Raw genomic sequence first — 13,808 nt, forward strand, 5'->3', positions numbered from 1 at the left:
ACAACCTAGATAGATTACATCCGAGGGAAAAAGAAAGGATGTGATGTTCAGAACATGGTAACTACAGTAATTAAAGTGGGAAGGGATGCCCTCTGGGGGCATTTGGCCAGGGGTGTTTTTACACAGACAATGTTTGAAAGGAAAAAAATCATTATGAAAATATAATTATATTTTCCTTCAAATGTTCTTGCTAACTTCAGGCCTTATTCTCATGTCATATAACTGTGACGTTATGCAAAACAACAAGCTTTGAAACACTTTTTTTCTTATTGGTGAAAATTAGATGGTCAAATCTGTTTTCTCTCAGGTACATTGCAGTGTAACTTCACAGTGAATATTACTACATCACTCTCATCGACATAGTCCATATCAACAACAAAAATGTATTTTTACTCCATATAGTGGTTATTTTGGGAAAATCCCAGGTATTTTGAGCAGTAGGATTATAAAAAAATATGTGCTATTATAAAATTCAATTAAGTAGCCTATATAAAATTGCTAAATAAATCTATCAGTACTATTTTACTTAAGTACATAAAAAATCTGGTACTTTCACTTGAGTAAAATTGAAAGAGGAGCACTTTTACTTTTACTGGAGTAATATTTTATTATACGTATCTGTACCTTTACTCAAGTACTTGACTTGTGTACTTCGTCCACCACTGATTGTTCTGGTAGAAATTGATAGTGGCACACATACAGCAAATGCAAAACACACACACAAATGCAAAACACAATTCACATAAACACGCAACAAACCAATAAATCATGTGTAATGTGTATTTATGTGTATTGTCATGTGCATTTCTATAGATGGGGCTTATGGAGACCCCAAAAGGACACCCTGAGAAAAATGGCGTTGCCTTCCCTCAGGAAAATGTCCCTAACTTTTAAGAAAAACATGTTCTTCTGTTTGCTAACCCCTAATAGAATCACAAGAAACTTTCAGTACAGCCCTACATCAAAAGGATCCTACATGATAGGCTGTCAAATTGAATCAAGATTAAAAAAAAAAAAAAAAAAAGCAAAATCCGCCTGTTTAATTGTATGTGTACTATGGAGTTGTGAACACATACAATAAAATTGTTGAATAATTCCACTCATTTATTTAAATGTAAGTGTTTTTCTGTAAAATGAGGCCATTTTTTCCCATTTACTCCAATGTATTGGGATAAGGGACTCTTTTTAATTCAGGCAGGCCAAATTCTAACAGAAATCCAAAATATATGCTAAGAGCTTAAGGGGTTAATTCAGTAACCAGCAGTTTGGTGCTGGTTGACTGATTCGCAATAGTTTAAAACTTATGAACATTTGCCAGTATGGTGATTAGAATAATTTATATAAAGCTTGTGAGGAAAAGGTTTTTTTTTTTTTTTTTTTTTTTTTTTTCACATGATATACAAGAGAAACCCCAACTATAAGACAGCTATGTTTTCTGGTGCTGCTTCTTGGACAATTGGAAAATGATTTCTTGAACTAATGACAATGAACTGAATTTATTAAAATGTTATAAATCTGTATCCACTTTTGGGCAGTTAAAAAATGAAACACATGAACATTGTGCATTTTAATGAATACACTAATGGATATGGAGTCGAAAATAGTAGAAGCTGCTTATTAAACAGCCTGTAAATTCTTGTTTTTGTTTTTGGTTTGGTTTTTCAGCTCAAAAACAAATAGTTAAAAAAAAAAACACCTGAACATGCTTACCTAAAATTTACACAGAACAAACTGCATTTATTACAAACCAGTGTAAAGAATTTATGTTTTAAATAAATGCATCATGATCAATAATCAGAGTGTCAGCGATAAAAGAGAAGTACAGCTGCTTCAGTCATCTCTCTGGAAGCACTAGCACCTGAATTAGTACCATAGCCACTCCAGTCAAAACTCGTGAAGTCCCCACACTGTCTAGGAGCTGCTTCAGGAAAGTATCCACCTCCACCAATACAGAACTGAAACAATACGAGTGAGTATGTTACTAATAACACAATATACAATTTCTTCAAATAGCATTGGTGCAGTTGATCAATTTCTGTTGTAGGTGTATTACTGTATCCTTGTTTTTGGAATTATTATATATATATATATATATATATATTTTTTTTTTTTTTAATGCATTTTTTTAATGCATTTTTTTTTTTTTTTTTTTTTTTTTTTTTTTTTTTGTAAAAGCCAAAAAGTTGATCATACTGATTTCAGAGTTAAGGATACATTAGTTTGAATATACATTGAACCAAAACATATCATAACATCTTAGTTGATAATTCAGTATACTTTATTTTTGACAAAACATCATTTTGACAACATGTTTTAGTAGTGACAGCACATTTTTGACAGTAATGTTTTTCTAGCACCCACATCACATTACTGAATTTTAACTTGCAGCTAAAACACTACTAAAACATACTAAAATACCAAAAAAAAAAATAAATAAATAAAATAAATACATAAATAAATAAATTGCATAACTGTACTAACATTTAGTTTATTTCCCCCAAATAAAGGATTATATGTTCTCTTTTGTCACTACCGAAACAGTGATGACATGTTTCGGTTGTGACTGTTTCGGTAGTGAAAATTCTGTGTGATAACACCCAACAAACAAAGATGTCACTACCAAAACTTCACCAAGTGTTTCGGTAGTGACAGTTTGACTTGGATTTTGGATCGTATGGGAAAGGTCAAGCTGGCCGGTTATGTATGTTTGCACCCCTGCTCTTCATTTATACAATGAAGTGTGAATTATTGCCTGTGGTGATTAACAGCATGTCATAATTGTTGTTTATAAACAATAATATTTTTTTAAACTCACATGTTCAGTGTGACAGGTTTTTGGTTTAACGCCTGAACAAAGAGCCATAGCTGCCTTTTCAGTATTGAAGACTCTGAATGTGATGAATCCGGGCTCAAATATTTCTGAAGAAACATTCACAGAATACAATATATCACTGATGATGATCTGTCATGGTTGGTCAATATACAACATGGTGTTTATTCATTAAAGGGATCGGATCCCAATAATGATGATGCTTTGTAAATAATACACCATCACTGAATAATATACAGATTTTCTGACTGTTAATCAGGAGTGTGAAGTAATGAATTACAAATACTAATGTTACAGTAATTAAGTAATTTTTATCATTAATTTTATTTTTGGAGTAGTTTAAAAATTGTGTACTTTTACTTTTATTGAGTACATTTTAAGTGATGTATCAGCAATGCGCGCTGTGAAAAAATTTGTTGGGAACACTCAAAAAGGCTGGAAAATAATGTACTGAAATTAGGACCAGATTCAGAATTCACTGATGACCTGTGGCATTAATATACTGCATCTGTGTCAGCGTGTGATGTAATAAAGTTGCAACTTGTTAATAAAGCACTTTTTTTTGTTTGATCTATTTTATACAATCCGCCTTCATTTAGCAAGTGCACTTGCGCAAAAATAATTTTCAAGTTCAACATTTTTGTCCCATTCAGTTGTGGATGCTGCTGATTCACCGATTGGCCCAGAGACGTATGTTAGCATGTGTGTGTTTTCAGAATACAGGCAGTTTTAGCTTATAATGAGAAAGAATATAATCAATAATTCTGAATTATAATAAAAAATTATAATAGCCTATTTGAAAAATGTTGTTATCTGATGCTAACTCACTAGCTAAATAGCTACCTGATGCTAATTTGAGGTAATATTTAAATATAAAGTCCAAACATTTTTATTCAACCAACTAGTTAGATACATTTGATGGAAAAACAAAAGATTTGATGTTCAGAACAGAATAACTACAGTAATTGCCTAATGCTCCCTGGGAGCGTTTACTCCACTGATTATTTTTGAGAAAAAAAATCTGTCATTCTAAAAATAAAATGATATATAATATAAGCTTCATAGTGAATACTTCTGCATCAATGTTGTCAACGTTACAATAAAAAATTACAATAAATAGTTACAATATAAATAATATAGTTACAATAAAAATGTATCTTGACTTTATCATGTGATTATTTTCATTTTACCCTATATGTTAAAATTGTTATTGTATGTTTAATGATTATCATTTCTTTATCACAAAACGCTAAAACTGGCACCGTTTTGGAGAGAAATTGGCTCTTTGTAAATTCATTTTAACCCATATCGTGTGTGTGATGCTGAACTCTGACGTTAATTTCTAATAGTGTTAATATTCTTCGCATTTTTATAGACATTAATATTTTATGAGCAGCAACAGCATGCTGTCTCAGTGGCCTTACACTTGACTTGAAATCTTTTTTTTTTTTACTTTGTAATTTAAATGGTGATGATTGTACTGAGAGTAAACGCCATCTTTTCATCACTTTAACAGTTTTTTTGTATTGTTTTGATGTATTTTGTTTTGATGTTCAATACTTATGAGTACTTTTAAATAGGCTACTATTTTACTCTTACTCAAGTAGTTTGGACAAGTACTTTTACTCTACTCACACTACATTTTTAGGAGTATACTTTATTTGAGAATATTTTTTCAGTACCCTTTCCACCACTGCTGTTAATCAGTGTAGCTAATTTAAAAAATATTGGCTCACAAAGTATCGCCGTACCTCTTACATCAGGACCATACAGATTTTTGGTTGATATCGCATCTCCAGTGTCATATACTATTGGAATAGCAGGTCCATTATTAATGCTGCATGTCCCGATTCCAAACCTCACAGGGAATTTCTGGGAAAATAAATATAAATATTCAGTGTTTTATTTAATTTCACAGCAAAATTAGTCTTTACCTACACTATATTATCTGACCATGAATAAACTGAAAAGGTTTCCTCCATGTAGGGTTAAGAATCGATTTTCAGTGTGATATCTCAGGATGGAGGCAGTGGTCCAGCGTTCCAACTAAACGTTATTAGGAACATGCCACACAGATACATCCTGTGCCACAATGTCAAAGTATCCAGGATTCTGTGACAGAAAGGAAACAGACTGTTACTTTAGATTGTAGACCAGGAGTGCCCAACCCTGTTCCTGGACATCGACCTTACTAAAAAGTACCTTATAGTCATCACTTGTAGCAGCTTCTGCAGCTCCGAATGTAACTGTGTTTGCCCATGTCCCATCACCTTCAGGCCGGTTTGGGTCATTGCCCTGCTGACTAGACCAGCGATCACCAACAGTACACTTTCCATACATGTTGTTTTCATGAACACTGGCCACCAGTGTCCAGCCGCCACCAGCAGTGGTCATATCACAGAACGTCTGGTAAAGGACTCCTCTTGATGAGATCAGGTAGTACAGGCCGTCTGATTGAACAGAAGCATTCATGAGTCAGATAAATGCAGTTTGTTGATTAAGATCACAAAAATAAATAGAAAATAGCGTACCGTCATAAACATGATACTTGTCATGAATTTCTTTACAGCTTCGAGCAACATATTTAACTCTGTCTAGAAGTTTTTCAAGCTCATGGTTGCTGTTGGTATCACTGATGTTAATACACGGAGCTTCTCTTTCTTGTATTACATACATAGCTCCCACTGTAGAAAGAACATTTACAACAAACAAATAAACAAACAAAAAAACGCTTTTGTTTTTTGTAACATGGGTCATAATATACTGTGAAAAATATCAGTTAAATCATAAAATTACACTTACTTGATTTAGCATCACAGAACCATAAACTCAGTGAGAAACTGAGAAATATTTTTATAAGAAAGACAGTCTGCAAACAAAAGAAGCAAAGTTTTTCATGACTTAAACACACACACACACAGAAAACTTCCAAACCTTGCTCATTAGCTTACCATGTTCATACACCAGGGGTAAATGTCTTCATGTGTCCTTAATGTCTAAAGTGGCTTAAGGAAATGTATTAAGGTTTATTTATATCCTTTTCTTATCAGTGGCTGGATTATAAGTAACTAAAGTTTACAGATATTACAGTATTTCCAATTCATTTCTTAGGAAGTGATACACATCAGATCTATTCCCATCATTGGACATCCTGTAGAGGCTGCCGAACAACATACTGTAATCATTATCTCACTTATATCACTTCTTACATGACTATATTATTCCAAACCTTAATTACTTCATTTCTTGTGTGAAAGATGATACTTTGTCCATAAAACAGAAATCAGAGGGTTCAATGGGTAGTCAGATTTATATTCACTCTGAGCCTGGTGAAAATGTGGATGTTTCTTTTCTCTCACACTGCATTTCTGAGATGAAATTTTGGATGACCCGAACTGTTTTGTGTCTTAATATTAATAAGACTGCTCGTTGGCTGTCCTCGTCAGCTTCATAAAGCTAATTTGCCAACTTTAGGTGTGGATTACTCAGTTTTGGAGTTTCAAACTAAACAAAAAAATGTAGGAGTTATATTTGACTTGAGTTTGTCTTTTGATCCACACGTGCAAAATAAAACTTCCTTATTTATTCTCCGAAATATTGTAAGACTTATCCCTGTGCTATCTTTTCTTGTGACTGAAAGGTTAATTATTAATACTTTTGTTTTTGCTGTTTTTGTTTTCTGAGTAGTCTCACTCAGACTATTGCAATGCACTTCTTGTTGGGGTCCCTAATACCACACTTAACAAATTACAATATGTGTAAAATTCAGCAGCTAAGATCCTGTGTGTAAAATCATTATGCGTAAATAAGGCATTGCATGACCTTATATGTGTAAGAGGTGAAATTATTTCCTCATGAAATTAAAGTCCAGGAACTCTGACAGATGCCATGCAACAAAACTAATCTGGAGAAGAGATCTGCAAAGAGAGCAAACACCCCCCTTCCTTCCTCTCCTCTCCCCTCCCTGCATCACTCTTCTTCCACCAAAGCAAGAATATCCATATAACACATGTGTTATATCTTGTGCATATGTTGATTTTTCCCTTTCATGTTTGGTATCATTCTAAAGGTCTCCGTACGATTGGTAAAATGGTGTCAATTTTACAGCAGTCACATATATTATGAGGAAGACTGAAAACTTTTTTTATTAAGCATCTTCTTAAAAAATCACCCCCATGAACGAGCAAATTACTGTCTAAATTATTGTCTAAAATTTTAGAAAAAGTTGTGTCTACTCAGTTGTGCTCCTTCTTACAAACAAACTTGAATTGAATTGAATTGAATTGAATTGAATTGAAGTTACTCTAAGCCAAACCCTAATCCTAGCCCTAACCATATAGTAAGTACATGTAGTTAATTAATATTACTTAAATGTATAATTACACTGTAACAAGGACACCCTAAAATAAAGTGTAACCTTTGTGACGACACTTTTGGTCGTTACTTGGTTGTGTGTGTGTGTGTTGTTTCTGAGTCTTTACAGGTGTCCGGATGATTGCTGTGTGACTGGGAACATCGGTGCGCAGGCGGTTCTTTGTATATAAAACTTCTCTTTGCTTGTGACGAAAGGATGTGGCTTTTGGGTGGCATCTGGTGTCAGCTCTCCGGTCTTTTTGTCCTGTTTACGTAGCTTGAGACGGGTTAACAATGACTCATTTTAGGCCTGATGGTTAAATAAAGTTTGGACGTTTTTCAACGCAAATGCACTCGTCTTCTCCTTATTTGTAGTGATCCTTTCGGGGTCACAACACCTTGTTTCATTCTGCTAACCATTTTGTTACTGTATGTGGCGAGATGTTTATAATTGCACTTACAAAAACAGTACAAAACTGTCACTGGGGCGTTACCCGTTCAAAATGTACTAACATGTACACTTTAGGTAATATTTACTTTTGAAGTATTGATGTGTAGGCCTACCTTTACGGTATGGGGTGAATAAGTACTTTTTAGCAGTGGTACTCTACTGCATCAGTGACAGCCTTGTACTTATTTTCTGAGAGTGCAGGATTGTTGCTCCTCTCACTCCTAATTCTCATATGTGTTCACTAGCACACACACTGTAAAGGTGTTCTTCTGAGAGAAACACATCCAGCAGAGAGACTTTCAAAAGATGCATTCATAAGGAAAGCTTATGAGGAGAAAGTTAAATTAGATTTTTGTCTAAACCTTGTGTCTTACTCAGCAGATGTACAAGAGAAACCCCAAAGGGCTGTGATTATAAAACCAGTATATTTTCTTGTGCTGCTTTATGGGCAACTGGAAAAAAAGATTTTTTGAACTATAGAGTGTTTATAAATGACAATAAATACTGAATGTTGTAATAGATGGCAATCCACTGAATTTATAAAAATGTTATTTTTATTTTTCTCCACTTTTGGTTATAAAATAGAAGTTAATAGTAGAAGCTGCTTATTAACAGCAGAACAACAAAAACAACTGAACATGCTTATCTAAAATTCCCACAGAACAAACTTCACTTATTCATAGACTACAGATCAATGCAAAAAATAATATATATATTGTAAATAAATGCATCATTGTGTCATTGTAATCTTCAATCAGTGTGGTATATATCTAACAGAATGAAAAGACGCTGGTGAGTTTACAGTAATCAGTATCAGCGATAAAAGAGAAGTACAGCTGCTTCAGTTATTTCTCTGGAAGCGCTCCATCCTGCATTAATACCATAGCCATCCCAGTCAAAGCTTGTGAAGTCCCCACACTGTCTAGGGGCACCCTCAGGAAAGTGTCCACCTCCACCAATACAGAACTGTAAGAACATGAGTACATTATTAACAACACAATATACCTATGCATTTCTTCATTGGTGCATTTGAAACATTTCTGTTGTAAGTGTATTATTGTAAATGCATCTTGATTAGCTGAATCAGGTGTGTTTAAATTTAACACATTGTATTTTAAATTTGTATATGAAAGACATTTTATATATACATCATACCCCTTTGAAATAGTTACGTTATTTGTCATACAGCCTGAAATCAAACCCCATTCCATATCACTTTTTCAGCTTTATTTACAGTTTTGGTCTTACAATATCAAACCATCTGAAGAAAAAACACAACAGTTCTGCTAATTAATAAAAACAAAACAAAACAAAAACAAAACTAGAATAACAAGGTTGGAAAAGTCATCAGTCCCTTGAATGTCTGTTCTGATAAGTCTGTTCTAGCTTTGCACAACTTGATTGGGGAATATTTGCCCATTCTTCCTTGCAGTATTGCTCGAGTTCACTCAAATTCTGTGGTGAACGGCAATGGACTGCTCTCTTCAAGTCCATCCATAGATTTTTGATTGGCTTTAAGTCAGGGCTCTTACTTGGCCATTCAAGAACATTTACCTTCTTATCAGGGACAAACTGTAATTCATGCGTTTATAACTTCAAGACTGGATTACTGCAGCTCACTTTATCTGGGTTCTATTGCAATGGACCTTTCTTACATTTCCGAGTTTCTCATAGCGGAAGTCCTCATAGTTGGGTCCAAAAGCAGTGAATGGGAGAGTACCACAAATATATTTTTTGCATTCCAATTTGCTCAAATAGCAAAAGAAAAACTTCACAGTATTGTTGTTTTCACAACTTTCAATCAAAAGGATCCTCCAATAGACGTGCCTCGCATAAGCATTAACTAGTTTGTTGTAACTTGATTAAAAAGATGATATAATACAAAGTATAGTGTTCTAACCGTACATACATTTTTTAAGAAATCCAAATATGAAAAACTTTCAAGGATTTATGATGATGATGACCGTTGAAAACCATCATCACAGTCTTGTGAAAAGGGTAAATGTTTTTATTTATCCTTTTAGGTATTTTGTAAAGATTTTTTTATATTTGTTGTACAGCACTTTGGTTTCAACATCTGTTGTTTTTAAATGTGCTTTATAAATTATAAATTAAACTAAACTAAACTTATTCTTAAGCCATTTAATTAGTTGTTTTGGCAGTATGTTTATGGTCATTGTCATGTTGGAAGGTGACTGACCTGCCCATCTTCAGCTGTCTAGCAGAGGGACGCAGGTTTTTCCACAAGAATTTGGATGTACTTGGCAGCGTCTGTTTTCCCTTTAATCCTGACCAATCGCCCAGTCCCAGCTGAAGAGCTGAACACCCCCACAACATAATGCTGCCACCACCATGCTTCACAGTAATGGTGTGTTTGCTTTACGCCAACCGTAGCACTTGGAGTTCAGTCCAAAAAGGTCAATTTTGGTTTCATCACACCATAGCACCTTTTTTTTGCATAGCGTAAATGAGAAAGGCTACTTTTGTGCCACTCTGACAGACCAGTTTTGTGTAAAGCTTGGGAGAGAGTTGTCACATGCACAGACTGACCAGACCCAAGCCATAAAGCCTTGTAAGTCCTTCAAAGTTGCCTTTGGCCTCCTGGTAGCTTCTCTTATCAATGTGATCTTGGCTCTGTCATCCACTTTGGATGGACGGCCTGATCTAGACATTGTGCTGGTGGTACCATACTCTTTCCACTTCCTAATGATGCTTTGAACAGTAGCTCGAGGGAAAGCTAAAGCCTTTGAAATGTTTTTTGTAGCCTTCTCCTAACTTGTGCCTTTCTACAACTTTATCCTGGAGGTCTTTTGAAAGCACTTTCCCAACCATGGTGAATTCTTTCCCGTACCATGCACTACTAACCAGTGTTGGGGGTAACGCATTACAAGTAACGCAAGTTACGTGATATTATTACTTTTTCCAAATGCATTACTTTTTATTTGACAAGAAAATATCTGAGTTACTTTTTTCAAATAAGCAACGCCAGTTACTTTCCCCCAATTAATTGATTAAAAGCTCTCCTTTCCCTATGTTGAGAGATCGGGAGTAAGATTAGTTTTAGAATAAATGTGAACATGCATTAATTCATCTCACTCACAAAAAAACAGATTCAGCATTCCTCAAAAATGAATAAAAACAGTGTAATTCAACTCAGAATATGATGCAAACCTGCAATAATTAAATACGGTAAATAATACAAATATCCTTTACGCATTTAATGCCGTTTTATTAACCGATGTCTTTGCTGCCGACCTTTAATGATCCAATTCAACCGTAAGCAAAAATTACTCAGTATAATCTAACATTTGTTTTCCTTTTTATATATTGCTGAAGAGATGATTTTTTTTTCTTCTGCGGTCTACTGTACAGACATGAATTCACCTTTACATTTGCCAAAAATATAACTTTTTATATTAAAAACAAACAAGCAAGCCCTACGCATATTTAAAAAGTAACGCAAAAGTAATGTAACACATTACTTTCCATAAAAAGTAACTAAGTAACGTAATTAGTTACTTTTTTCGGGAGTATTTCAATACTGTAATGCATTATTTTTAAAAGTAACTTTCCCCAACACTAACAGTGGAATCTTCAAGAAACAGCTTGTTTTATTGTGAAGTAATCAACACCACTGCTATTGTGTATATATAGCTCAAAAAAAGTTAGACTTAATTTATTTTATTTTTCAAGGTGAAATGTGATAAAGAGTAAAGGTTTTCACTGGGTATGATGATTTTCTTTGTACATGTTGTAACTCACATGTTCAGTGTGACAACCGGTTGGTTTAACTCCTGAACAAAGAGCCATAGCTGCCTTTTCAGTATTGAAGACTCTGAATGTGATGAATCCGGGCTCAAATATTCCTGAAAAAACATCCACAGAATATATCACTGATGATGATCTGTCATACTAGGTCCATACACAACATGGCGTTTATTCATTAAAATGATTGGATCTCAACAATGATGATGCTTTGTAAATAATACACCATCACTGAATAATACACAGATATGACTGTCAATCAGTGTGGCTACTTTGAAAAATATTGGCTTAAGTATTGTCATACCTCTTGAATGAGGACCATACAGATTTCTGGTTGATGTGGCATCTCCAGTATCATACATTATTGGAATAGCAGGTCCATTATTAATGTTGCATGTCCCGATTCCAAACCTCACAGGGAATTTCTGGGAAAATTATTACAAATATTCAGTGTTTTATTGAACTTCGCAACAAAATAAGTCTTTGCCTATATTTCTGTGAAACTAGTCTTGAAGTTTATCTGACCATGAATAAATTGAAAAGGTTTCCTCCATGTAGGGTTAAGAATCGATTTTCAGTGTGATATCTCAGGATGGAGGCAGTGGTCCAGTGTTCCAACTGAACATTATTAGGAACATGCCACACAGATACATCCTGTGCCACAATATCAAAGTATCCAGGATTCTGTGACAGAAAGAAAACAGATTGTCATTTTAGATTGTAGAGAAACAATCGAATGTTATTCCAATGTCTTAGTGTCCTTTAGGTTGTTTCCCTTGGACCCATGGCTGTAAAACCATTAATGTAATAAAAAATACCTTATAGTCATCACTTGTAGCAGCTTCTGCAGCTCCAAATGTAACTGTGTTTGCCCATGTCCCATCACCTTCAGGCTGGTTTGGGTTGCTGCCCTGCTGACTAGACCAGCGATCACCAACAGTACACTTTCCATACAAGTTGTTTTCATGAACACTGGCCACCAGTGTCCAGCCGCCACCAGCAGTGGTCATATCACAGAACGTCTGGTAAAGGACTCCTCTTGATGAGATCAGATAGTACAGACCATCTAATTGAACAGAAGTATTCATGAGTCAGATAAAAGCAGTTTTGTGCTCAAGATCACAAAAATAAATAGAAAATATTGTACCATCATAAACATGATACTTGTTACGAATTTCTTTACAGCTTCGAGCAACATATTTAATTCTGTCCAGAAGTTTTTCAAGCTCATGGTTGCTGTTGGTATCACTGATGTTAATACATGGTGCTTCTCTTTCTTGTATTACATACATAGCTCCCACTGTAGAAAGAACATTTAAAACAAACAAAAAATGCTTTTGTTTTTGTAACATGGGTCATAATATACTGTGAAAAATATCAGTTAAATCATAAAATTACACTTACTTGATTTAGCATCACAGAACCATAAACTCAGTGAGAAACTAAGAAATATTTTTATAAGAAAGACAGTCTGCAAACAAAAGAAGCAAAGTTTTCATGATTTAAACACACACACACACACAAAACTTTCAAACCTTGCTCATTAACTTACCATGTTCATACACCAGGGGTAAATGTCTTCATGTGTCTAAAGTGGCTTAAGGAAATGTATTAAGGTGTATTTGTATCCTTTTCTTATCAATGGATGATTTATAAGTAACTAAAGTTTACAGATATTACAGTATGCAATCAGGAACCAAACAAAACATTTCCAATTCACTTCTTAGGACTCTGATACACATCAGATCTATTCCCATCATTGGATATCCTGTAGAGGCGGCCGAACAACATACTGTAATCATTAACTCACTTATATCACTTCTTACATGACTATATTATTCCAAACCTGAATTACTTCATTTCTTGTATGAAACACAAAACATGATACTTTGTCTATAAAACAGAAATCAGAGGGTTCTATGGGTAGTCAGATTTATATTCACTCTGAGCCTGGTGAAAATGTGGATGTTTCTTTTCTCTCACACTGTATTCCTGAGATAAAATTTTGACCCAAACTGTTTTGTGTCTTAATACTGATAAGACTGAGGTTATGCTCATTGGCTGTCCTCGTCAGCTTCATAAAGCTGATTCACCATTTAGGTGTGGATGGCTCAGTTTTGGAGTTTCAAACTAAAACAAAAAATGTAGGAGTTATATTTGACTAGAGTTTGCCTTTTTATCCACACGTGCAAAATAAGACTTCCTTATTTCATCTCAGAAATATCGTTAGACTTAGCCCTGCACTATCATTTCCTATGACTGAAAGGTTTATTATTAATACTTTCGTTTTTGCTCACTCAGACTATTGCAATGCACTTCTTGTTGAGGTCCCTAATACCACACTTAACAAACTACAATATGTGCAAAATTCAGCAGCTAGGATCCTGACTGATGTCAGGACAAATAAGA

General features: G+C 34.4%; 1 protein-coding gene and 1 pseudogene across 1 annotated transcript; both read right to left on the reverse strand.

Annotated features, from left to right (window-relative positions):
• Positions 1-1,802: 1,802 nt before the first annotated feature.
• Positions 1,803-5,805, reverse strand: LOC127169007 (intelectin-like; annotated as a pseudogene).
• Positions 5,806-8,166: 2,361 nt separating this feature from the next.
• Positions 8,167-12,974, reverse strand: LOC127169005 (intelectin). Its single transcript, XM_051116203.1, has 8 exons — positions 12,952-12,974; positions 12,804-12,870; positions 12,547-12,699; positions 12,218-12,465; positions 11,925-12,083; positions 11,704-11,824; positions 11,397-11,500; positions 8,167-8,600 (listed from the first exon to the last, which is right to left on the reverse strand). Exons 1-8 carry the CDS (start codon positions 12,958-12,960, stop codon positions 8,448-8,450), a joined length of 1,014 nt encoding a protein of 337 aa, XP_050972160.1. The 5' UTR covers positions 12,961-12,974; the 3' UTR covers positions 8,167-8,447.
• Positions 12,975-13,808: the final 834 nt, after the last annotated feature.

This window comes from Labeo rohita, chromosome 7 (assembly GCF_022985175.1).
Source record: "Labeo rohita strain BAU-BD-2019 chromosome 7, IGBB_LRoh.1.0, whole genome shotgun sequence".
Lineage (NCBI taxonomy): Eukaryota > Metazoa > Chordata > Actinopteri > Cypriniformes > Cyprinidae > Labeo > Labeo rohita.

Excerpts from the sequence above, each read along its gene's own strand:
- LOC127169005 (XM_051116203.1), bottom strand. Across the intron at positions 12,466-12,546 it reads CAAGTATCATGTTTATGATG|ATGGTCTGTACTATCTGATC; the intron begins GTACAATATTTT and ends CTGTTCAATTAG. Across the intron at positions 11,501-11,703 it reads GTATGGTCCTCATTCAAGAG|GAATATTTGAGCCCGGATTC; the intron begins GTATGACAATAC and ends ATGTTTTTTCAG.